Genomic DNA, 24,399 nt, shown 5'->3' with positions numbered 1-24,399 from the left:
CTCTTTACAATAGCAATCGCTTCTAACTCGAACTAAGGTAAAAGCTAACGCTATATCGATTGGTATGTGGAAAGTTACGAGAAAGATAAAAAGGACATCAAAGTTTGGAAAGCAGAATTTAGATAATTAGACGAGGATTAATGAAAGTTTCGAACAGAAACGACTTTCTCCTCCGCTTGGTGATAATTTATTCGTAAAGTGATTTCGCTAATCGCGGCATCGATCGGCTGGCAGACTTTCGTAAGTGGTAGTGTTCGAGTTTGGTCTGACTCATGAACTGTAGGTAACTTCAATCTCGGCGAAAGGTCGAGGATAAGCGGAATGTAAGTTCCGTGCGAGAGTAACAGCCGGATTCTCTTGCGCGGAATTCTGGGTTAGCATTTTTGCGAGTGGGAAAAGCGAAACTGGCGCGCACGGTGGTCCGTTCCGCGGACGTAATAGTACGAAAATCAAGATTCGTAAAACGCGTTGGCCACGTTCCAAAAAGAAGGACGCAGAGTGACGGTTCACGAGATGTATCTTGGAACGATATGAAAGCTCCGTTAGGCTGTTTGCGTGTCTTCGAAATTTCTGATGTTTCAATTTCGCTTCGTGGAATGTTCGAGTGAACCTTTTTCGTGTAAAAACATCGTCGTGATTCGTTCGGTCGGACATGTAAAAATTTAAGTTTTCGTATATTTTTACAAAATTAATGCTGAAGTTTTTGCAACAAATGACTTTCTTCCATAAGATCATTTAACGTAACGAGTACTCCGAGATCCATTTACAGTATTCACTATAGAGGAATGAAGAAAATACAAAATACGATGCATTTTTCCGACAAATGTCTAAATACTAATTGTACGTCATGTATTATATGACTGCTCGCATGAGAAGCAAAAGTTTGTCTCTTAAAAATAGCAATTGTGCAAACCATGTCATAAGCCATATAGATAAAAACCTTAACGTGTGACTAAACGAGCAACGGAATCGTTTAACGTTAACGAAGGATACGCCAGTTGAGAAAGAGGGAAAGTAAGGTTGATGAGTTTGATGTAACGACGAGGTAGCGTTTATTCATATCAACTCGATAAGCAAGACGAAAGCGGCAGAGGCGGCTTCATTTTCGTTGAACCCGAACTTTATCCGGTTACGAGGCTGCAGACGACAGTTATACAGTCGAAATGGGACTCTTGACTAACCTGGGTTTTACTTACGCTGAAATTTCCCAACTCAGGGTTCCCTGTCCGTGATTCCATTTTCTTCCTTCTACAGTCCCGCTAGACGAATTTTCGACGTACTTCAACCTTACACGCGCGTGTCAGTGCGCCTAAATGCATATATTACTTGGGTGTAGACTCGAATGTACGGGCTGGTTCAAGGTAAATACAGAATCGTGAAGAAATTGGGAGGATATTTTGAAATTAATTTTCCCGGGAATCCTTTTAGAGTTATACAAAGATTATATTACAAAATCGGGTGATATTTATTAAGTAGAACATTCTGCTAATAATAGTATATCGGATCTTTTTAAACAGACTATGCAATTTGATAAATATAAAATTAAGATTAATTTACATAGCCCTTTAAAAGTTAGTTGTTAGTGAAAATGACAGAGAAAAATGACAGTTCTTCCCGATAAAGTACCATCAAACATGAGTTGCCCCATATACATCGATATAGAGTAGCCATAAATATATGGAAGCGGTCGTATATACGTTTTCGTGTTACACACATATCCTGGCATCTGTCGTCGTGCTGGCAGCAACATCCTCTTCAGGCTTGAATTCAATTGGTCCCCAGGGATACGGCCGCAATTCGCGAGCACACGTTCATCCACGCTAACACACGCTTACATCGACGACATATTTTCGAAGCGTGAGTCCTTTCAGCCGGTTGACAAATGATCTGGCGCCTCCAGGAAACGAACTAAACGGCGAACTATTCCGAACATGCGACAAACTAATCGAGAACTGCCATCGAATTAAGAAGATTCGCAAGAGCTTGACTGTTTTGCTTAAAAATGTAATGTAAATGTAAAAAATGTAAATTATCACAAGAGCCTGCAAGTCGTCAAAGTGGCAAAGTGGTTTACAGATCGTTCGATCTTTATTGAAGATTCTAAAGCGATGATATCTTGAAGATTAGCAGAAAGAATAATTCTAATTTCCAAGCAACGAGTTACCATCACATTCTTGATACAACTTCCACGATCTACCCTTAATCTCAACGTCCACTAATCCTAGTTTAATCATCAAAGCTTTGCATCAACTAATAGAGAGAATCCATCATTTTTAAAGATGAGTATATAGATAAAGCAAGAAAACGAGAAAATTTCTCATAAATATACTACAAAATGCAAATTTATATTTCTATGAATACAACTAAAGGCTATTAACTTAAAAAGAAATTTGTTCTACCTATTAAAAGTTATAGAATATCTACTTTGAATATTCTACATATTTTTGCATACAATGTGCATTCCGTGCATTTTTACATCTTTAAATTTTGCACGAAAGTACATAAATCCGTAATCTACTGATATCCTTGAACGAACACATGCGTCACATATGAAAATGCACACATATATCTACAGTTCAATTATAGCTGATTAATAAACCATGTATATCTCGACGTTATTCGTCAGTTTGTTACCTCAGTTTTTTAACTGAATCTCTTTGATTAACGCGACAAACGTTAAATCAAACGCATCCTAAATCATCCTTGCGACTTCGCGAAATTCAATTAAGGGATCATGGTAATGGGATCAGTAGTGCGCCCAGGGTCATCACTCAAGACTGTCATCGTCATGGGGAAGTATTCTTGGAAGTTGCGCCTATTTCGTTAAGAACGTACAATATATCAAATTCGTGGTGAGAAATTTACAAATAGTTCTGCCGATGTTTACGGTGTGCAGTGAGAAATACTCGAGCGACTCGAATTACCGAAATTCGATAGCCGCAAGCCTGCGGGCGAGGAGATTTGTTGCAATTGCGAGCAGCTGTACCGTAGCGAACACCGACTCGACGCTTTTTCCCTGGTTTCAACGCGATGACTGTTGGGGATGAGGAGTCCGCGGATGGGGTGTTGCGCGAGTGTGCCTGGTTTGCAGTTGTGGATTTACTATAGAAAAAAGGCTTTAATCCCAGAGGAATTGTCCTGATATATGTTGCTGCAGTGTGTGCTCCATCTCCAATGATCTATTAAATTGCAAGGCGAGAGAAAGAAAGTCAATCGAATTAATAACAGTTGATGTGCTGTTTATTTTGTACACGATTTATGAGTTGACTCGATTAAAGTCTATGACTAATTGACTTCTTGCAAAAAAATTTAAGTATAACTCAAGTGCCTTTGACCCAGGGATACCGTTGATTGAATGCATAGGTCTTAGCATACTTTGATTTTAGAAGAACGACGGCAGTATTCATATTTGTGTCAGATGGACGAGATTCTGAGACACTATGAAATTTTCTACAGGTCTGATTTTGTTCGTCGTATTATTTCAAGTAAATACGTCTTTCGGAAATTCTTGGTTTCTGACACTCTTACTGCTGAGAAGGGAAGATGCGAAGACACGAACTTAACACCTTCTGTTAATCCTTGCGAGATTAATGAAACAATAACGGTGAAATGATTTTTAGAAAGACTGCTGCATTTTTATAACTGTTTACAACATCCTTTAAATCATTATATCATATCGCTGGATCTACTAAATATACGATTTCATCAGTTTAAAAATTGCGCTTAATCTATTTTGTTAAATTCGAACGAATCCTGATTATCCATATTATCGTATCTATTATTCTGATCATCTAAGAAAAGCGAAATTGAAGAAATAAGATGTTTCCAGTATTTAGAAAACACATGACGATTCTAATATTGGAGCTGTTTTAAAAAAATAACGTTCCGGCTCCACCACAGTATAACCAAACACCAAATACATGCCCAACTTCTAAAAGGCGAATTCACGATTGTTTGTTCCAAGTTTCCTCTCGAATCTCTATGTTCTATCACATTGTACAAGAAATTCCAAGAGCAAGCCAGCGTCTGCAGGTTCATTGTCCACCAGTGAGAACAAGCAAAAAACACCATTCAGAAGTTAAAGTCTAAAGTGGAGGCGGGAGTCGGCGATGTTTCAGTCATTTGAGGTTGCGAATAGTTGTAAGATTCGTTGATACCAGAGGATGGACGACAGAAAGGAAGAATAAGGAGGATGGCAGCGAAGTGGGAGGGGTGGAAAGTACGACGGGACTCGATGCTCGACGTTTCTTCAAGCTGACAATAACGTCTGGAAGACAGGTAGCGGAGTAATCTCGAGAAGGGGAAATTTTATTTGCTCCGTCAGGATGGTCTCTCCCTTTTGGCTCCATATATTTCGAACTCGTCGCTCCAGTTATCTGACCTACCTACGTATACGAATACTTTCTGCTATGCGGCTCGTATATCGTCAAATATAGTCAGATACATAGGCGATGGAATACGCTTAAAGATTCGTGTATTATTCCTGAATGGATGGTCGAATGTATCGTAGACTGACGAGTTATCAGATTATAAATATTCTTAGTTACTCTATAGATGAATATTGTTGATAGGAAAAATATTGATGAAACCAGTGGTTATACAAGTAAATGTAGTAATGAATAATTGTCGCTATGAAATTTGTATGAGAACGAAATGAATAATTAACAGCAATGAAATAACTCACACGACCAAAAATCCGTTACGTTTAATTATCGTACCTATCTTAAAAGCAATCTATTTTGTAATAAACTGATATAAAGGTACAAAGGCTCGATATAAATCGTATATTCTCTCCATGGAATCGAGCAAAGGCTAATACAGAAAAATGGTCAAGTATGTATCAATCTTTCAATAACATGTTCCTTACAAAGACTGCTATCTTAGGTTCTATTTAATCCGTTCGTAAATCATACTCAAACAATATAACCGCAAAATGTCGTCGACTAGTGAAACGAATAAAGTTACCTGCACGCGCGGCAGTAAATAAAGTCAACGATAAATCCGTCGTTAAACCGCTTACACGCGTGATGTACATACATGCCATTAACTCGATCGCCAAGTCAGAAGCTTTGATTACAGAGATTCGTCGTGCAATTTCCGCGACTAGGAATCGTGTCAAAAAGAACTCGAATACGCCCTAGAATTGTCACTACAAAGACGAAGACGCTGGTAAAGAAAAAGGAAAGAAAAGGGGCTGGGTGTAGAGATGGGTGGGTTGCGATGGTGGAAAGACGATGGGACGGCTTTCCGGGCAAGATACAAAGAGACATTTTATTTGCCCCGTCGCGGAGGGACGCAATCCCTCTTGCTCGTCATGGCGTCTTCCTTCTATCGGTGTCTCTCTCTACTGCTTTTCACTTTCCTCCTCTCGTCGAGCAGCTGTTCCATTTACTCTTTGCAACTGACGCGGAGGGGATCGTTTTCGACGCTTTATTCCTCCATTTACAGCGAGATTTCCTGCGAGCTATCTGCAGCACGATATTCCTCCTAAATCTTTTCATTTGCTCTAATTATATATCGTTTGTTCCATACTCGCATACTCGCTTTAAGCGTGAAAGTTACACGATGAAAGAAAACAGCTATGATTATTTAGACGCGTTTCAGGTAACCGTGAAACATTCAATACCTTTCAACGTAACCGTGGCAGTTTCGAAATCCTGACTTCAGCCGTTTTACTGTCGACGAAGTTCTTGGCGCCATGTCTTCAAGGATAGCGCTACTTCTTGTTGGAAGTGTTCTTGTTGCGAACTTCCTCTCTGAAAGCTTCTTACCCTTTCACCGAAGTAGAGGATGCCCTGTTGCGATCATAGGCGTAACAAAATGGTCTTTAATGAGTTGTTGTTCTTGCAAATTGCGCTCACAATGTCTTCAGGAGTTACAGGGGCTTCAGGCAACCCGATTAACCCTCGCCATCCGATGATCGAGTCATTGTACATACAGATATTTTTCGAATTGTTGCCAGAACAATTATTAATTGATTTTTCGTGATTTTGAAAACCATAGAATAACTTTTTATAAGCAAGTAGTAGATCGAAGCTACAGAATCGATCGAAGGGGAAATTACAGAAACATTGTACAGAAAAAGATCCTGGAATGCCCTAGATGTTATACATTCGATGGAAATGGTAATAAATATCGCAAACGATTGTAATAAAAATAAATATTGTGTGGTAGATATATTGGTACAGGTGTACAATATATATAAATATTATTTATTTCAAAAAATTTTATTTATTTAGAATTTCCAAATTTAGTACCCTTTTTCCCAAATTGTTTCGTATTACGTTTACAATACATTTATAAAAATTTTCTGTTTCCCGATTGGATTCGTTTCATTTTTGTAAAAATTGGGTAAGTTTGGCTCAATTTAAATAAAATCCTCATAATCCAGTCAATGTTCATCGGGATCCGTACCCCCAGGGTTAAAATCAACACTCGTCGTTCGATTTATCGTTTTTCGAGAAAATCACACGCTTTTGCGACTGGTGGAGAAAGAAGTGGCCGTCCCAGGGGGACGAATCGACACAAACAATACCGTAGGCGCGTTCATCATGCAAAGATCCGACGCGTCTGGAGGCGGTCGTTATCCGAAGAATAATCGTGGCTCGTTAGGCGCCACCGAGATTTCGCGGTATTTCTTCCTTCGTTATATTCTGGTTTTCTCTCTCTTTTCTTTTCTCCCTCCGTTCGTTCCTTGTCTAGACTGTCTCTCCGTATTACTTTCCCAGCGTAGCATAGTCTGTCATGCATATGAATGAAATGATTTCGCCACGAGTCGAAAAAACTGTAGCGCTGTTAAACGACTGCCGTTTATTCATAGCCCGGCTCGCTGAACACCGAATTCCGATGCAGTAAACCAGCGGCATGATAATTCCAGTCTGCTTTGTGCGTCTGGGAAGAATGGATTCCACGAGTATCCGCTCTTTTCTCTCGAACACCCCCTTGAACCGAGACGCGTTTGCTACATTACCGTGTCAAAGCGCGAATAAACGATGCCGCGGATTGTTTCATGAATCCTCGATGGATGGAGGATTAGAAACGAAACGGGAAAGAATTCGTGTATTTTCAGACGGTCGTTAAAGTGGACGTATTGTATTTCCTTGCGTCGAGATTATTATGAGCGATAAATTATTAATTATTTATGGAGGATATTAAATGACGGTGAACAAATAACATATTATAATAAACTAATACTATATAATTTAAAGGGTTCTAATAATAATTATGACGGTCGATAGGCTCGTTTTTCTTTTCTTATCTATCAACAAAATAGTTATAACCTATACTGTTATGTATATATGTATATACTTTGTATTTGCTACGTTCATAGTGAATCATTCAACAGTCTCTTATTCTGGGATAGACAAACGAAATTATGCAAAAGTAATGAGCGCAATATCTAGATACTATTCAAGTTAAATAATCAGTATAAAAGATTCGTTTATCTTGGGGTAAATTATATCTCGGATAGATTGAACCAAAAATGAGAAGATACGTTTCCTCTTTAAAGATAAATTCCTTGAATTAATTCACCCAAAAACAGATATATAAATTCCTTTCGTAAAAATAAATTGTTCGGATTTAATAACAAGTGACAAGAAATAGAACAATAGAGAAAGAATGGAATAATAGAGTAATAGCAAGAATGTACATATTCTGAAAAGTATAATAATTAATATACAGCCCTTTTGCCTTGTTCACTCCTATGCTACATTCCTAGCAGTCCTTTCTCTCCCGCACTAAAATTCAACTGGAAACTTTTTCTAATGTACTGTGCGGTGCTGAAAAGATGTCTAGCGGACCAGTGCAAGAACAAGGGAGGTAGTACTGCTCTTTATCGTTCACGGTCGCGTGCTGTTACATTGTTTTATTGGTATAAGCGGAACTTCCGGCCAATACACGCGCTTACCTTTTCGATTGTGTTGGATCTGTATAAAATAACCAATCATACTCGCATTGCTTACGCCAGTTTTCTTACTAGTTCCGCGCTGTAGTAGTTCAGGTTCATTCTCGTGCATTTTCACGTCTGCTTCCTCTTTCACGTTCACTTAAAATTGCGATACAACAGTTGCGATACGATAAACGTTCGATCATAGCTATATCGTAACAGTGTTATCCGCTAGATATTGCATTGCTTGCGAATGGAAAAAGATTCGAGTAACTCCATCATTGTGACGATAAAAAGTATCAAAATCCGTCAAGCCTGGCTCCTTTATCGACCTTTCCATCACCAACGGCTCGCGATTTTTGGACGAGCTTGATTTACGAGCAACGCGCGTCGATATCATCGTTTCAGTTGATTTAATAGAATTTCTCAATCGTGGCGTCAGGGAAAAAAGGCAGGACGCTGAAAAAGTGAGAACAGTCACAGAGAAAGGAAACAAAAACCCGACGCGGGACCGTATACACGAGGGAGAAAGAAAGAGAGATAGAGAGGAGGAGAGACAGAAATAGACAGATAGAGAGAGAGATCGAATTTGAAACCGCGGGGCACTGTTTCACTTCGGCCAACAATCCTTGTTCGTTGCGAGACACGTTTTTCACCCATTGTCGCTCTGTTACTGTTGGGAGTCGTAAATGCGGAGACAAAGTGCATCGAATCGGGTCGCGCATACAGGGCCCCGTAAAAACCGATAAATAGAGCTGAGTGGGTACCACGTTCACTTGACTACGCTACAATCTTGTCGACGCTTATTTGAAAAGACATTGCACTGATCTTTGTATTAGCGATGACGCGAGGGATATGGCACACTCCTCGATATTCTTATTAAACATGCTCAGTGTGAATAACTTTTACTCTTGTTTTTATAATACATTTTTCTGTTTCGATAAATGCGCACTCTTGTAAGGTGAAGGGGTTCTAAAAGAGATTTATGTTTAATTATGGATCAGGTAGAATTTATTTCGATAAAAGAGATAGATAGTAATACGCGTTATCAAGTTGCACCGTTCTACGTTCCCTATTATTATTAATGCATACAAGTATCGACTGGATTAGAAAAATCACTTTCACGATTTAGTCAATTTAAACAGATTCAACCCTATTTTGATCCAAAATCATCTATGACCTATATATTGTTCGTTTTATAATGTCCTGTCCCCCTACTCTTCTATCCTCACTGTGGAAACCACGATCGAGAAGCCTGTCGTGTTTCGTCTATTCTACACGACATACCACGAAAGAATGTAGAACGCAGAATAAAGTTAGATGAACTTTCGATCTTCCAGGGCCTACATCTTCCTACATGTGTGAGCTCTTCGCCCATACGCGTCCCATGAGCATCGACAAAAGGAGAAAACATTTATTCAATTTCGACGTTGGCCCAGAGTTCGTGCAGTCCTTTGAAGATTAACGAGACCGGCCTAGAAGCCCCTTCCATATTCAATCGGGCTCCTTTCTTTGCCTGTACACGCTGTTCGCGCTCCGAAACCACATCCCAACGAATTCGAACCATTTCCCTGGAAAACGTAGTTATCTTCGCTGGGTTCCGTGCACCGATATAGAGGACAAGGAGAGGGAAAGGGAGTCGAACACTGGGCTAGAGGCCGGGTGGTGTGCGCTATTCAGAGAAATAAGAGGGAGGGGGAGAAACGGGGAAAACAAAGGTACAGCTCGTGTGAGGTGGAGTAAAAGCGGTGATCGTTATCAAGGCGCTCTCTTGACTGCCTTTGTACCTCCACTTTCTTCTCTCGTTTGCTCTTTCGTCGATCTTCTTTCTCGATCCACTCGATCCACGAGTCTTCGTCTCCCTGTCTCTCCGTTAATTTTTACGTGAAACGAACCTTGAAAGTCGACGAGCGGCCCTACGCTTTCCCATGTCACGAACAGCGTCCGGGATTTCAACGGCACAAACAGCAAGTCGAAACAACAAGTCTGCCTATCACTTTGACAACATAAACTTATCTCACGGGTAATCCTGTTCCCAAGTTATAATCGCGTTGATGTTTCCGATCATTCCTTGAACCGTTACAAGTGCACAAGTGTTAATATTTTGGCTTAATATTTCGGCTTAATATTTCGGTTGAAAAGTTTGACGTGGTACTGTTCGATTAATCCCGAACAATGTTTCAAATTTTGATGGTAACTTTTAATTATGAGGACCACCTTCTCGATGCTACAATTAACCAATGCGGCCCAATAGTAACGTAATAATGCGACAGAAAAATTTAAACGTGGATTTTGTTTACTTATTGGTTGATACGTACTCCTTGTATCTGTAAGTATCTATGGATCAAGACGAGAATACCGAGCGTTTATTCTAAAATATCGATAACAAGTGCGAAGCCATTTTTAGAATCTCTAGTTCGTGGAGATCGACACGCATGGGACCACGTAGAAATTTGTCTGCGCTTGTTAAGTGTTGTTATAGCTGTAATATCTTGAATCTTGAAGCACGTTTAAACTTTAAACGTATCGCTATTCGAAACGATGCATTTGCACGAACCCCGTTGATTGTTTTCGTGAATGGTGTTCACCCCTAAAGTGGCGTCTTCGCTTTACAACGTTCTCTGGCAATATTTTAAAATTCCATCGCCTTTATGAAATCAGACATTCGTAACGGTGGACTGTCGACGAGTTGCAGAAGTTTTTGAGCGAGCTACTTCGATTGAGATGGAAATGAGACATAATGAACGAAGTAACTGCCGTTATTACGTTACGAAACGGTTTTACGAGTTCTTGTTTCTCGGTAAATGAAGAGGTAGCAGAAAATACGATGAATCATCGCAGACGTTGTAAATTCGGTAAATTCCTTCATCTTAAAGAACGATTTCAGTATTCAGCAGGCACTTGTAAAACGCGGATGTCACCTTGAATCTCACTGAAAGTAACGTTTTACGGTTCGTATAAACAATATGAATTTCAATGAGTTCGTCGAGTTGGCACAAAGTTCGGACAATTATTCACTATGTAACATCGCTGGATCTGTCTGCATAACAAATAAAAGGAGAAGAAGATTCTTTGGTAGACGAGACTCGAAACGAGGACATCGATGTCACGAGGCGTACGACGCGGAGAATTTTCAAAGCTCGAATACCGCTTCTGCCTGGCACAGAGTCCCTTTGGCGAATTTGATTTAACTTCCAGAAAATCTGCTTGAAAAATCACAGAAAACCGTTCCATTTCGCGAAGCTTTTACGCCGATCTTAAAGAGGCTCAACTTTTTCAGCCGTCCAAATAATCGTCTGACTTTCGAGCCGGTACCAAAAGACATCGACACTTAACCATCTGCTCTGTTATATCATCTATCTTCGCTACGTACGTTTCATAGAAGTTTTAAACAGAAAAAAGTCATAAAACGCCAAGTTCTACCCATGCTTTCGACCGCAAAAACGAAGGAAGAATATAGGGGACGTAACAAAGCTTTAAAAGTAGAATTAATTTCCAAAGTGGAAGACCCCGAAAATGGAAATCCGTGTCTGTACTTATAATGGAACCGGGTTATCGATCGAAACATTCGTTCGTCCCAGTGGCGCCTAATCGTAATTTCAAGAAAGATCCACGTAAGATTCGCGTAAAACTCACGTCGACATGAAAAGAAAATTCACTTCGTCGCGTCGCATTGCGTTGGATCTACCAAAGGGTTTTAGCAATGATGGAAAAGTCAAACAGAAATAGGTGCCGCGCGAGCAAGTTCGAAAGAAGTTCGCGGAAAAATCAAGGAGAAAGGAAGTCTTCCGGGAAACGAGGCGTCACGAAACCACACCCGCCACGGATTCCAGAAATATTCATTTTAATGGTTGATATAACGCGGATATTGGTTACCGTCGAAACGGTACGTGTCCGGAATTCCGGACACTATCACGCGCCGTGCGGAATATACGATATAAAAGGCGGTATTTGAAATCGGGACCGCGCGAACGCGAAATATCCCTCTGAATGTTCGCCGACTATCGCTGCCCGTTTACCTGTCAAACGCGAACTTTCATCCACGACGATTAACTCCGTCGACAAAGAAAGTTTACTCTTTCGTTTTACTGTTTCCCGCGCGACTCAGTTGCTACTGTAGTTACAAAACTTTACATAAACGCCATGAGAATGTTTTTCACCCCTTTGCCACTTGACTTTTTAAGTCAAAGAAACGGTTGATTAATCTGTATGACATAGAAGAACGTTGCTTGTGTTTCACGAAGCGATTTGCAATATTTTGTTTATCAAAGGAGAGAATTAACTTGGTATTTTTTAGGAAAAATCCAGCTTCTGTTTGACGATTGTTTAACATGAAAATAATCGTTAAATATCGAATCGTTAAATACATAGTTAGCGAATCTGTCAGAATGACGGATTTCAATTTCCTCTCTTTTTCAATTACCGGCTATATGCAGATGTTTTTGATAAAATTGATATGAACTTTTATTGAAATATGAATATATTCTGCCGTTTTATTTTCCTCATACAATTTTAATTAGAATTATTTATATAGTGTGTAGTTGCGTACACACGAGGGACCTAAAATAATTATTTCGAAAATTGAATAAAATCGCGTGAATATGAATGACGTGTTTTTAAAACGCTTTTGTCAAAAGATCGGAAAATGTTTGAATTTGAGAACGTATTATTGGAAACAAGTAAAGTTAAAGGTATGAAATTAATTCGCGCATTTAACGCTTCAATGAATGCTGTAAAACAACTTATGATTACCCTAACTCAACTCAAGAGAGAAACGACGAAAGCATCGCGTCGCTAATCATCCACGAAAATGTCGTTAGTTTGCCGGATACAGGCAATAGAAGAAAGAATCTCGGGGAAAATATTGAATTTATTTTTTTCGAAGCAGTTCGTTTCAACCGCGGCGAACTTCTTATTCAAATGGAGTCGCGGATCGTGCATTGAATGCAAATGACCGAGACATAACGCGATAGGGGCTCCGGTTTCTCTTTTTCTCCCTCTGTCTTTCTGAGCAAGAGATGCACGCGCGCGCGCGCGTGCGAAACTTTCAGCCAAGTTATGCGGGGCGAAGTTTTAACGAGAACTCCCACGATTCCGACGCCTATGGGACGCCCGGAAAAGTTAGCTTTTGACGCGGTAGGTAGCACGTGACGAATTCAAATCAGCCGTAAATACTTACGGCAAACATACCGCGACAAGTGAAGGGAAACTCACGTGTAAAATAAAACATTAGAAGGGCAACGAGATAGTTAGGAAGAATGTTATCGCGTTATCCCTCTCCTTCGTTCTCCCTTTCGCATTCACATTTATCTCTTTTCCCCTTTAGTCGACATCGCGAACTTCGTATAAACTTGGACTACTTTCCCATCGAGTTTGGTAAACACAAATTGCTAGACGTTGACGCACGAACCAAAGAACGAAAATCATTACGCGGCGGAAAAAGGATCGATTAATTTCCCTACGTGATATGTTCAACGAAAGGACGAGCACGGAACTATGGTCGTTCGCTAGGTTTTAGGCACCGTTAGCTTGCAAGTAGGATGGTTCCATCGAACTACACTAACTATAGGATTTTTAGTTTCCAACACGGTTCAAAGGGAGGAACGATCGATGCGCAACTCGCAGAGAATTCCCAGTGGTCCCAGGGCTCCTTCTGTGCACAGTTACCGGCTAAAAGCAACATAGCTGCCCCGGGAAAGTTTTCTTCATTTTTAACAACACCGAGAAACAGAAGAAACGCATTCGAAAGTTGGAAACGTCTTTGGCGCTTACTCGTGACTCTCGACCAGTCTCAGGATCGGAAAAAAAAAAGAATTTCTTAGCCAAAGAACCATCCCTTCCTCGGTGGATAAACGATTTATCGATGCGTCCTTGTCGGGCGTGGTAACTCGAACGTAACGGCGAAAGATCCAAAAGCTTTCGAACGGTCGATGTACAATTTCGATGCTCGTTCGCCAGAGTTTCCTCGATTATCCGAACGACGATGTAAATTGCCTTTACATTACGCCGGAAATTTAGCCCCGCTGGCTCGCAAGTTTATCCAATATCGTTGAAGGAACGAGGGATTGAAGTTGCCAGGAGCTCGGTTACCGCACGGCTGAACGGCGCGCCTTGCAAGACTCGAAAATTGCCTTCGTTAGTTACCCGACCACTCTTTCGATGGCCCCCTTTAAAATAATAAGACTTGCAAAATTTGCCACGGTGCATGACCCGACCACGTTCCGCTTACATAATTCCTCAGAATCGTTCAATTCCAGCCAGTTCACATTGTTTTACGACAAATATTCTATTTTCTAGCTTTTACGCGAGATCCAGAAAAAAAAACCAGATGAACGTTTTTCCACTGCAATGTTGAATTGGATCGTCAGAATTTGATAAATGGGTACGTACATGCGAATCATGGTTTCAAAAGGGCCGAGAAGAATTATGGAGCGCCAAGGTTAAAACGCAAATATACTGACCCATTTGGTCCGTTTGGCCCGGTGCCAAGCGACGAGGTACGCGAGACCAGGTTAATTTTTAATTTACTCGCGAGAGAGGGACAATCCTGACAGATTAAATCGAGAGACTCGGCAGGATTTGTCGTGATTATTTTTACGATGGCCAAGTGTGGCCCAATGCACGGCAATTTCGATCGTTACAAGCTCAATTTTTCCATGGACAGAAAAGGAACAAGCTCCATTTTATACCAATTTAATCTATTTTCACTGTTGACGGTATTTCAATCGATGGTTGATGATCTTCGTGAAACGATTTCTATGTCACGCAAAACCGTATCAAAGCGAAATCGAGTAGACTGACGTGAAACGTAAAGAAACACTAGAAAAGAATGAACACTCACCATGAACTATTAGACTGATAACAGCCTCCGGCATGCTGCGGCTGTTCACCAAGCAAGTGTACTCTCCGGTGTCCTGTGCGGTGACCGGATGGAACTGGAGCGCGTAGTTTTTCAACGACAACGACACCCTGTTCTGATGGTTCCATACGATGGTAGTGTTGCTGCTGTACTCAAGCAGCTGCATGCTGTTAACCCGCCATTCGAGCATCAGTATGAGAGAATTCTCTGTCACCCCTGGACAATTCAGCGTCACGTTTTTCCCAGCCTCGACGACCATCTCTCCCACCATGGAATCTGGAAACAGAGACATTGTTCGTCCATCACGTCGTGGCCGTTATCGCGAGAATAAAAAACAAAGAAAGCTAACTCTATCCGTGGACTGTGAGGATCTGCACGATCCAGCTGCGTCAGGACCATTTCGCCAGAGGTCAGATAAAACGAGCTCCCTTTCCACGCTTTCTACTCTGGACGATTCTTATGACCGTGACCAGTCGTCTCGTGTCGTTTCAAAGTTTCAACGTTTCGCGAGTTCGGCAGGTATATTGATACGATACGGTTACGTTAACGAAGTTAAGCACAGACAGTGGATTTATGCTTTTCAAAATAATATCACATCATGTTTCCTCGTGTAAATTAACGATGAGGCGATCTTTATATTTCCAGTACTTTCTATTTATTCGTTTTTGAATTCGAATGTGTATCTTGTAAAGGTGTGAGAATCTTGGAAAGACCTATATCGTGGTACTCGACATTTTTTAAGGATCTGAGATTGTTGTTTGAATTTTTGTAGAAGTTTGAGTATTTGACGATGTGTACATACGATAAGTTTAGTTCTATTCTGGTCTTCTACTATGGTATGCTGAAGACAGTTGTTCAGTTTTCCTATTGGTTCAATTTTCCTCCGATGGATGCGACTATGGGACGAAAATAAGGGAAGAGAAAGTGCGTACCTAAGTATAGGTATTTTGCATTGACCAGGTTAGAGTCTTCCTGCACCCAGTTACCTAACTTGGCTTTAAAACCACCTGACTTATAACTGTCAACCTACAATTAATTCAGATGCCACGAAACACAGGATGCAAAGATTTGACTGTTTAGATGAAACCATCTTGCAAATTTTCTCTTCCGAACAATTTGATTCTCCTTCGTTAGGACAGCAAGGCGCTACAGGACGCGTAACCAGCGACATTCGAGCAGATTAAATGCAACGAGACGGATCAAATGGCAACGACTGCACTTTCTTGAAACGGGCGCGGGCGCTAAGCGCGCTTCCGCTCGGTGTCTCTCGCGTTACGAAGCAATTTCGAGTCAAACTCCCTGGCAAAGAGTCCAATTAGCTCAACTGCTCCCTGTTTTCGGATAGTCCTTCCGACGCTGATTCTGTGCCGGTACGGAGTCCGCCAGATCTCGGAACAAAAGGGACACGCCGCGATTTGAATTTACGAGCTACGTGTTCGAATAGAGACAAGGTCAACGCTAATGCCAATCTTGCAACGTCGTAGACAGTAGGTTACACTAAACGATTGTATTCTTGATTCGAAATTGTACCTGGTTACGGATTTACCGTGTTTAAGACGAATTACGGCGCCCCTCTATCGTGGACTTTCATTACTTCCTTTCATTGACTTACATTACTTCCACCATTCATTTTCGTTGATGACAGGCAAAAAGAGCAAATTCGATCGTAATAGCAGAATGGTGTACTGCGTTGCAAGATGATGACAAATTACGTAGTATAATGTTATTGCTGTACTGTGGATGTTTATGCAAATATGTAGGTAATTTCATAATCCCATAAAAAAGTAAGACTGCTTTAAAGACCTGTTCAGCTTTTTTAATTTTAGAATAAGTAGTTTATTTGGGTCACTTTGTATGTTTACGTATATCAGCATTCTGTAGATTCTTGTACTTGCAAGTCTCTCATAAATGCACGAACGACCGTAATTTAGTTATCATAGTCAAGGATACTGAAAGGCAAACCGATTTATAATCGCGAACGGCTATAGCCCTACCTTCCTTTGTTCGTAATTAACTTCTTTTCCAAATTCTCGATTGTCTTGTTTCAAGTTTGCTGCATTTCACGCGAAAGGTAATATGATAAGTAAAATTTCTTCTTGCTACTTTCAACGAGTTTCATTAACGTTCATCGATAGCGTAGCAAGAGAAAACAATTTGATCATAACAGAAAATAAACGAAAGGATAACGTCGATATACAACAGCCGATTCCTATCTCCCTTCCCTCGTGCAGTAACTCCACTCCCTTAAACCCTCGAGTTTCGATAACGATGCAGCTAAACATCGGTTATCTTCGAGCCAGTGTGCATACTTCGATTAACCGTAGTAATCGCGGCGCGGCTACGGTCTATTATTTCTGCCCAGGGTTTCCTTTGGCCCTAGTTACGCGGATTCCAACAAGAAGTCGATCAATTAACGGTATTGGAACGGTGGTTTCCATATTTCTGAAGTTTTGAGGTCGTGTTCGTCGTAAGCAGAAAAGGGTACGACGAATTAAAACTCTTGCTGTTCCTCATTTTAGACCATCGTCACGAACTTCCGTCTGCGGCTTTCACATTTTTCACCGCCTTCGCCGTTCGACGAAATTTCTGCGCGGTTTTTTTCATTTTTCGCGAATGGCTCGCCACGATTTCGAGCCACGGTAGCTCCATTGAATCAGCAAGCGATTTTTCCAGCGTGCGAAAAAAAGAGAGAGAAGAGAGGAAAAAGAGAGAGGTAGCGAGGTAACGGAATAGTATCGAATTGACCGAGCGGCTAGGGGGATTGGTTCGATCGCGAAATCGCGTTCTTCAAAACCGAAAGGCCGTTATGACGTGATTCACGAAACGATTCCATCTCCAATCTTTGATAAACTGGACCGTGAGCGTGCGCTGTACGAGCATTCGGTTCACGCGTATTCATAGGTGCATAAAGTGCAACTTAGCCCCTGTCGACTCTGTAAACCCATTTCTGGTTTGTGCCGCTGTTCACCTCTTTGTCCAACTCTCACTCCGCACCTCTATTTCTGTCTCTGTTTCTTCGTCGTACGTTCGATACTCTACACACCACTGATCGTATGTAGTATCCGTTCAATCCTCTTTTCCAGTGACGCAGACCGATTTTCGCCGGCATAGCCAGCGATCAGCGACCGCCCAATGGTTCTGCGAATTTGGTTGAACTTTGACCATCCGACATTCTGCATCGATTCGTAGTTCTGGCCGGAAGTTACGATGGAAATTACGTCGGGACGACTTTACTATAATTTCATCGGCTGCATTATAACTTTGGTATACCAATCAGCTTGCTACCACGTTTCTGCTAATCACTAAACGACCGGAATAGAGCTTGCGGTTATTTCAGAGGACGATATCGAATTTCGCGTTCTTGTGATGCTTCGTAGGATTTAAAGAAAATGAGAATTCCGATTCTCAGTACTTCTGCTATTGTTGATGCATATGTTGCATTCTATCGTTATTGCGGGCTTATCGGGTAACCGTAGTTACGTATACGAAGAGAAAGCTTCACTATATACATGTGATATTTCTTTTTCTTTCTATGTTAATCTATACGTTTGTGTTTGCGAAAGAATTTATAATTATAATGCACTTCCTCGGGATAGTAATTTTTCACATGTTTCGTATAAGTAAAATAAAGCGAATTATTTAAATTTCTTACGGTTTAGAACGATTTTTAATTGTCAGTTTCGCTATATTCATTTATGTCTTAACGATTCCGAGTGCATCTATGCCTTAGAATATATGTTAATATATGTTAAATAACGGGTCAAGAAATAATATTAAAAAGTTTTTAATCCTTTTCAAGCATCCAGCTCTAAATATGTATTTTCTCAGGAAATAAAAAATAAAAAGAATTATAAAGAATAAAACCGAGGAATACGCCGCGTATATTCCGCTTTCTACTACTTGAATCAATCCGTGCTTCAACATCGGCATCCAAGAGCTCAACGTCCTATACTTCTTCTTTCATTCGAAAACCAGTTTTTCCGGCATACTTTGCACGAACATCCAGAGCTATTCGGCGCCCGTGCGGACAGCTTCAGCTTTGGGTTAAACGCGTTCCTTCTCTTCCCATCTATGACCAGTTTCCGTCTTTCAACGTTCGGGGCTTTTCGTCGATTCGAGGAGAGCTATGGGAACGTGCATCGGAGAAATGATGTCCGTCCCTGCAGCTGTTCCAAGTGCTGGCCGATCGAGTGAGGGAAACGAGACGATAGGGATAAAGTGTCGTATGCAGCGTGCAAGAATATCGTCCGTGCTGGGACGAACGGAATTACAGGCGCTCGTGTCGCGCGTCCATACGGACCGATCGTAAAAACTAGGAACAATTGCAGCTGGCTACGAGAGTTCCATGATTCGCTGCAGGAAAGTGTATAAAGGAAGATGAAAACACAGATGTTTCTCGTCTGATTTGAAATTCCAGAAATCTTTATGCTGCTGTTTAAATATTTAAAAAAGTAAACGTTTGATTAGGTCTCACAAGTTTCGTCGCTTCTTTGCTAAAAGTTTGGTATAACATTCAATTACAGAGATATTTTCTCTGTAATTCTTCTTTACTTTTTAATGTCTATTCCTATGCGAAATTCACAAAGTATACAGTGCAACAAATATCCACGACTTGGTTTTCTGTTGCCATTTTTTCACCACTCTGTGAATTTCCTCGAAATTTACTCTTATCAGAGATCAAATATTAACGGAGGAGGTCTGAAAACTAAAATTCCTTGAACTGAAAAAACGACATATTTCATGCGCATTGCGAACCTTAAATTGCGTATATTTTTTTAACAAAAGAATTTTTAATATGGATGCTACTCTCTGCGATGTATAGAGTATTATCTTTTTTCAATATTGAAACCGATATAATAACTATCCTGAAACCATTTAGCAAGAATATAATCCTTTCTTTCTTCTCTCAAAAAGAGACGTTTTCTCGTTTAGCTCGATTTAAATATTTCAAATGTTGTATTCACTTTCTCACTACACAATTATTCCAGATAGCAATTTCTTTACACGCCCGTATAAAAGGTATAGATCGCTCGCTGTACTCTGTTTAAGAAAAAGACGATCATTGCATACGTTAAAACGATCGGATAAAATTTCTAGCTGGTTGGAGATCCGAAAGAAAGCGAATCACGCTAAATCCCTTTCCGAAGGAAGGAGTGCAGAGTCGGGCTTGACGTGCGTTTTCTTGTTTACTCCAAACCAAATTACGACGCGTAAAGGGATTTCCTTTAGTCGACGTGGTTCGCGAATAGCGAGGAAACGTTTGAAATTCAAGCGGTCGTGTCATAACCTTCCCTTAACTCGAAGCAGTTCAAACGGATAGAAACGCGTTCAAGCAAGGCGCACAAAGAAGTATATTAAACGATCCGAGTGAATCGAGACTGTGCCTCCATTATCAGGAAGTCGAGTGCCTTATTCCGTGATATATATTTTACTTGTGAAAAAGGAGAGGCTGAGGGCGATACTACGAAACACAGAGACTCGGGCGAAACAGGAAAACAAACAAGGAACAGCTCCTTTTGAAGGATCGCGTTATTCGAAGAGGAAAGGAAAGTTTTCGTCGGCCTAGCGCGCTTTCCATCTACTTCACGGAAGGCCATTTCGCGCGTAGGTTAACATAATGTAAAAAGTTTTCTCACCGGACACTTGATAACACGCGCCTGCCACAACATCATCGACGATGGTGCCATACAGACCGCCACCAGGAAGAAAATATAGCCGTCTGTCCGCGTGATCCCTGATCGTTCAACGACTGGGAATGGGATTCTGCACGCGATACGGCAGCCGCATCAAAGAAACGCCAACGCTTTATGAACTTGCGCCGCAACCGGGACGAAACGTTAACGTGCTCGTTACTCTTTGAACTTCGTCAGAAGCGCGGCCATAAAGCGTTCGAGCGACCCGTTCTCGTGCCACCTACGTCACGTTATTAGACGACATTCTCGCCTGTTCTATGACAGCGCGGCAAAAAAATCTACTACGCCACCGACGCTTGTCCAGAGTAGCGTCTGGTTTGTGGTATTCATCAACTTTGCATCACATGATCTTTATTCGAACCTGCGACCTTTACTTCGATAGAAAAGAATCGTTGAAAAAAGCTGTTCTCGATTTTCATTCGAGGCTACGATGAAAAATTAGAAAATATTCGACGAGCGACCTTTTATCTTCGTAAAGATACATCTGCCGTACCGGACTCTCATTACAGAGGGAAAGCAGAGTAGAGGAAATGGGCCGTGAATCAAGCGAGCTTCTCGAAATCAACTTTCCAAGCGATGAAATATCAACGGTATTTAAAGCCGCGGAAATAGTACCGTGAGTCGTCGGTGTTTCAACCATTGCAGGAAGAAACGTGCCATTATGTAGGCTTCCGTTTCTGAAGCGAGAGACGGCACAGGGATGGAAAATGGTAACAGATATCGAACTGGGAGTACGGAGAAATGGAAAAGTTCAAGGGAACGGGTGGAATCGAGTTGAATGCGTCGCAGGAAGATTTTTTCCTATTTCAACTTGTTTCATTGTTTCTCAACGATCTATACCGTGTAATTAGACTGTTGTGAAATGGGTCTTGTTACGGTACCATGTGACCGCGGCTATTTCGTATAATCGTGCAAGGATACGATATCGTGAAAACGTAGGCAAAGAAAATTTCAGCTCATTAACAAGGTCGCTGCTTTAATTGAATAGTTAAAACCAACATTTTTAGGCCACGAGTTGGCGCGTTTTTTCCATAGAAGAGCCGAGATATGTAGGCGAGACCCTTCGACCATTCGAGTTCCCAGTAGTTGGCGTAATTAAACGCAATTAGAGTTGTTATTTTTAAAGTCATCGCGTCTCTCGACGTGATTTCTCGGGGCCGCGAACACGTTGAACGAAATTACGCGTTCGATACAGCGTGCCCGACAGAGAAAACGTAGAGGGAAAAGAGGAGAGACGTTCCATTTTTCGCGTGCTTCGACTAACGAGCGAGGCGAAGGACGCTTCGGACGCGATTTCTTCGTCGTTTTTCGTTCACGGATCACGGCATTTTATCCCCAGACAGGATATAGATCACGGTATTTAACCGACTTCCCCGGGTAAATGCAAATAAATAGAAAGGTACGGACGCCGCGCCGTGTCGAGAAAGTATCGGGCAGACTCGTCGGGAGATCAGACGAAGAATGAGAAAACAACAAAAAGGAGCAGCGCAGCTACTGGATAGAAAACCGAGGGCGAGAAGAAAGGAAGAAGAAAAGAAGAGACGACAACTTCGTGTTTCCTTTCGCACTATCGTTCCGATTAATCCGGCTTCCTCCTTAATTACATCGACGAACGCGGCTACGGAACGTGTCTCAACATTGAACTTTTCTCCTCCGTTCGCTCGGTTTCAGCAGAAATCCTGCACGCGCCGGAAGATCGTTCCAACTCTGAACGAATTGGTCGACTAACACGATCGAAATAGCACGCCCTCCCTCTCTTCCTGTATTTTGTCAACTTGATTCTCAACCATCGTGTAAACGATAACATTCTTAGGAATTAACCAGCCAAATGTCACTAGATACTTTGCCCTTCCGACGGTTCTAGAGTGTTAACCGATCTTCTCTAAAGACGGAATCGTGTACCAATCTTGGTAAGGTGCCAAGGTAAGGGCCCATCGTCATCTAGAAATTGAATTTCATCTCCTTTCTCCTTGTAGCCGACCGGTTCGCCAGCGTAAATTAATTTACGCAAATCTTCTGTGGGCATGAATTTTTCCAGCACTAATTTCCCCAGGAGCCAGCACCACTCCACGGGATGCAGTCGCACGGCCTTGGCAAGCCGTTACCACGGTAATTACCTTCCTACCTTCGTTCTGCTCGGCCTTTTTGTCTCATAACCAAGTAACTATCTTAATTGCTTTCGCTTTCCTGACTCTAGATACGTCTCTACGCTTACCCACCTCCGACCCTTCGAATCTCTCCACGTTTTGCCTTCTGCCACCCCTTAATTTAGCTCCCTCTTCCCTTTGGTATCGCTGTTCATCCCATCTGTGATTTGTGCGGTTTCGTTTCGACTCTTTTAGTTCGTGATATTCTCTGGCCACTTTGCTGATTGTTCTTATCTTTGATTCTGAACGATTCCCCTCGTCTTCCTAGCAAGATTTCTCGCTCCTTGCTCGCAGACAATAATGCCTGATCGCTCGTGCGACACGGCTCCGTGACAATCCTCTCGAGGGAATATCGAACGAAACCAGTCGTTCCGCCAATTTTCACGCTGTTAGTCGCCACTGCGTTACCCGGCATCTCGTTATTCCGCTTTCTGCTTAGAAAAATCCCCTCAATGGGACACTGACGCGCTACAGGGGTGACAAGCTTGATAATTATCACACTTCTACGTTCCTTATCGGAAAAGATATCGCAACAGTATCTTTTGCATCGAAGCGTAAGTAAAAATGAAAGATTATCGTTCACTTTCATGCAAAACTCACGACGGCTTCATTTATATCTCGAATTAATGAGGAATTCTTATTAAAAATTAAAAAAAAATTCAGAATCTTATTACAAGCTTTTCCATTTATCATATACGATTCGATTACTCACGATATAACGTGAGTCTAGAACAGGGAACATCCCACGCTATATAATACATGCAATATCGCATGATCGTGTATGTAAACAAACTTCGTCACGGAAAGAGGCACGCGTTCACACCACCATGAAAGCAACACAAAATGAACAAGATTTTCCTAACTCTTTCTCAAGCAGCGCAGTCGTTGGCCTAGCTCTGCCTAAAGCGATCTCGTTGCTCCAACCAAGCGTGGCTCGTTCCTGGCACAGGTCCGCCACATTTTGCAGAATGTCATTATTTCAGCGAGAGCGTTTGTTACTCGCGACTCGCGACCGCCTCGGCTTCTTCACGCCGTAGTGTTTACTCGAAACTCACCGTCGAGGAACCGAGTGGCGACCGCGGTCCCCTTTCACATCCCCGCTACCCCTTTTCAAAGGAATGATTTTTTAAAAATTCTTCTCCCGGGGTTGGAATTCGTTAAAGTTGTCACGAGCCTGGCCCGTGATACTTGCCAAGAGAGGTTACAGGAAAGTGTGTTTTTTCGCCCTCACCCCACGTTCTGCTTTTCCTCTTTATGCCACCGCTACATCTCTGGGTATTTCAAGCAGCACGACCGCAAAATTGGACAGACCATTCTGCAACCCCTGCCCGCACACCAGAGTGTTTCCACTCACTAATCTGGCCAGCTTTTCCTCTGTACCATGAGCATTGCGGAATTTACCGTTTACCACATGCTAGAAAACTGGTGAGTCATCGACGAAATGAAAAAATTATTCTGTGTTTCGAAGACGCGTACGCGATCGAACACTGTCACGATCATTAAACATCTTTACAACGACAGTTGGAATTTTGGACGTGATTGGGAATTTTTACAGGTGATTGAGCTTCATTTGCCAGAAATGCGTGGAAGGTTGAGTATTGAAGATTAGGAGGTGGAGAAAGGGTATATGACCACATTCGTGGTTTGGGACAAGAGTAACTGAACTGAGTATTGTAGAATAATATGAAAAGGGGAATTTTGAATAACCATTTACAGCCAGTTATGTAATATCAAACAGTATAGACATCTAGATAAATCCAGTGTATCATAGGACGCGAAAGAGGAGTGTGTGACCATCCAAGTTTAGGGGTT

General features: G+C 41.6%; 1 protein-coding gene across 4 annotated transcripts in view; it reads right to left on the bottom strand.

Annotated features, from left to right (window-relative positions):
- The window catches only part of LOC122577542 (tyrosine-protein phosphatase 99A-like), a 427,764-nt gene that overhangs the window by 257,073 nt on the left and 146,292 nt on the right, over positions 1-24,399 (bottom strand). For all 4 annotated transcript variants that reach the window (XM_043748870.1, XM_043748879.1, XM_043748881.1 and 1 more), the window contains exon 2: positions 14,730-15,023. In XM_043748870.1, the coding sequence (XP_043604805.1) occupies positions 14,730-15,023 (294 nt within the window). The remainder of the gene's footprint in view (positions 1-14,729; positions 15,024-24,399) is intronic.

Source organism: Bombus pyrosoma, linkage group LG2 (assembly GCF_014825855.1).
Source record: "Bombus pyrosoma isolate SC7728 linkage group LG2, ASM1482585v1, whole genome shotgun sequence".
NCBI lineage: Eukaryota > Metazoa > Arthropoda > Insecta > Hymenoptera > Apidae > Bombus > Bombus pyrosoma.
The sequence above is the reverse complement of the archived record's forward strand: the minus strand, read 5'-3'. Positions and strand labels throughout refer to the sequence as shown.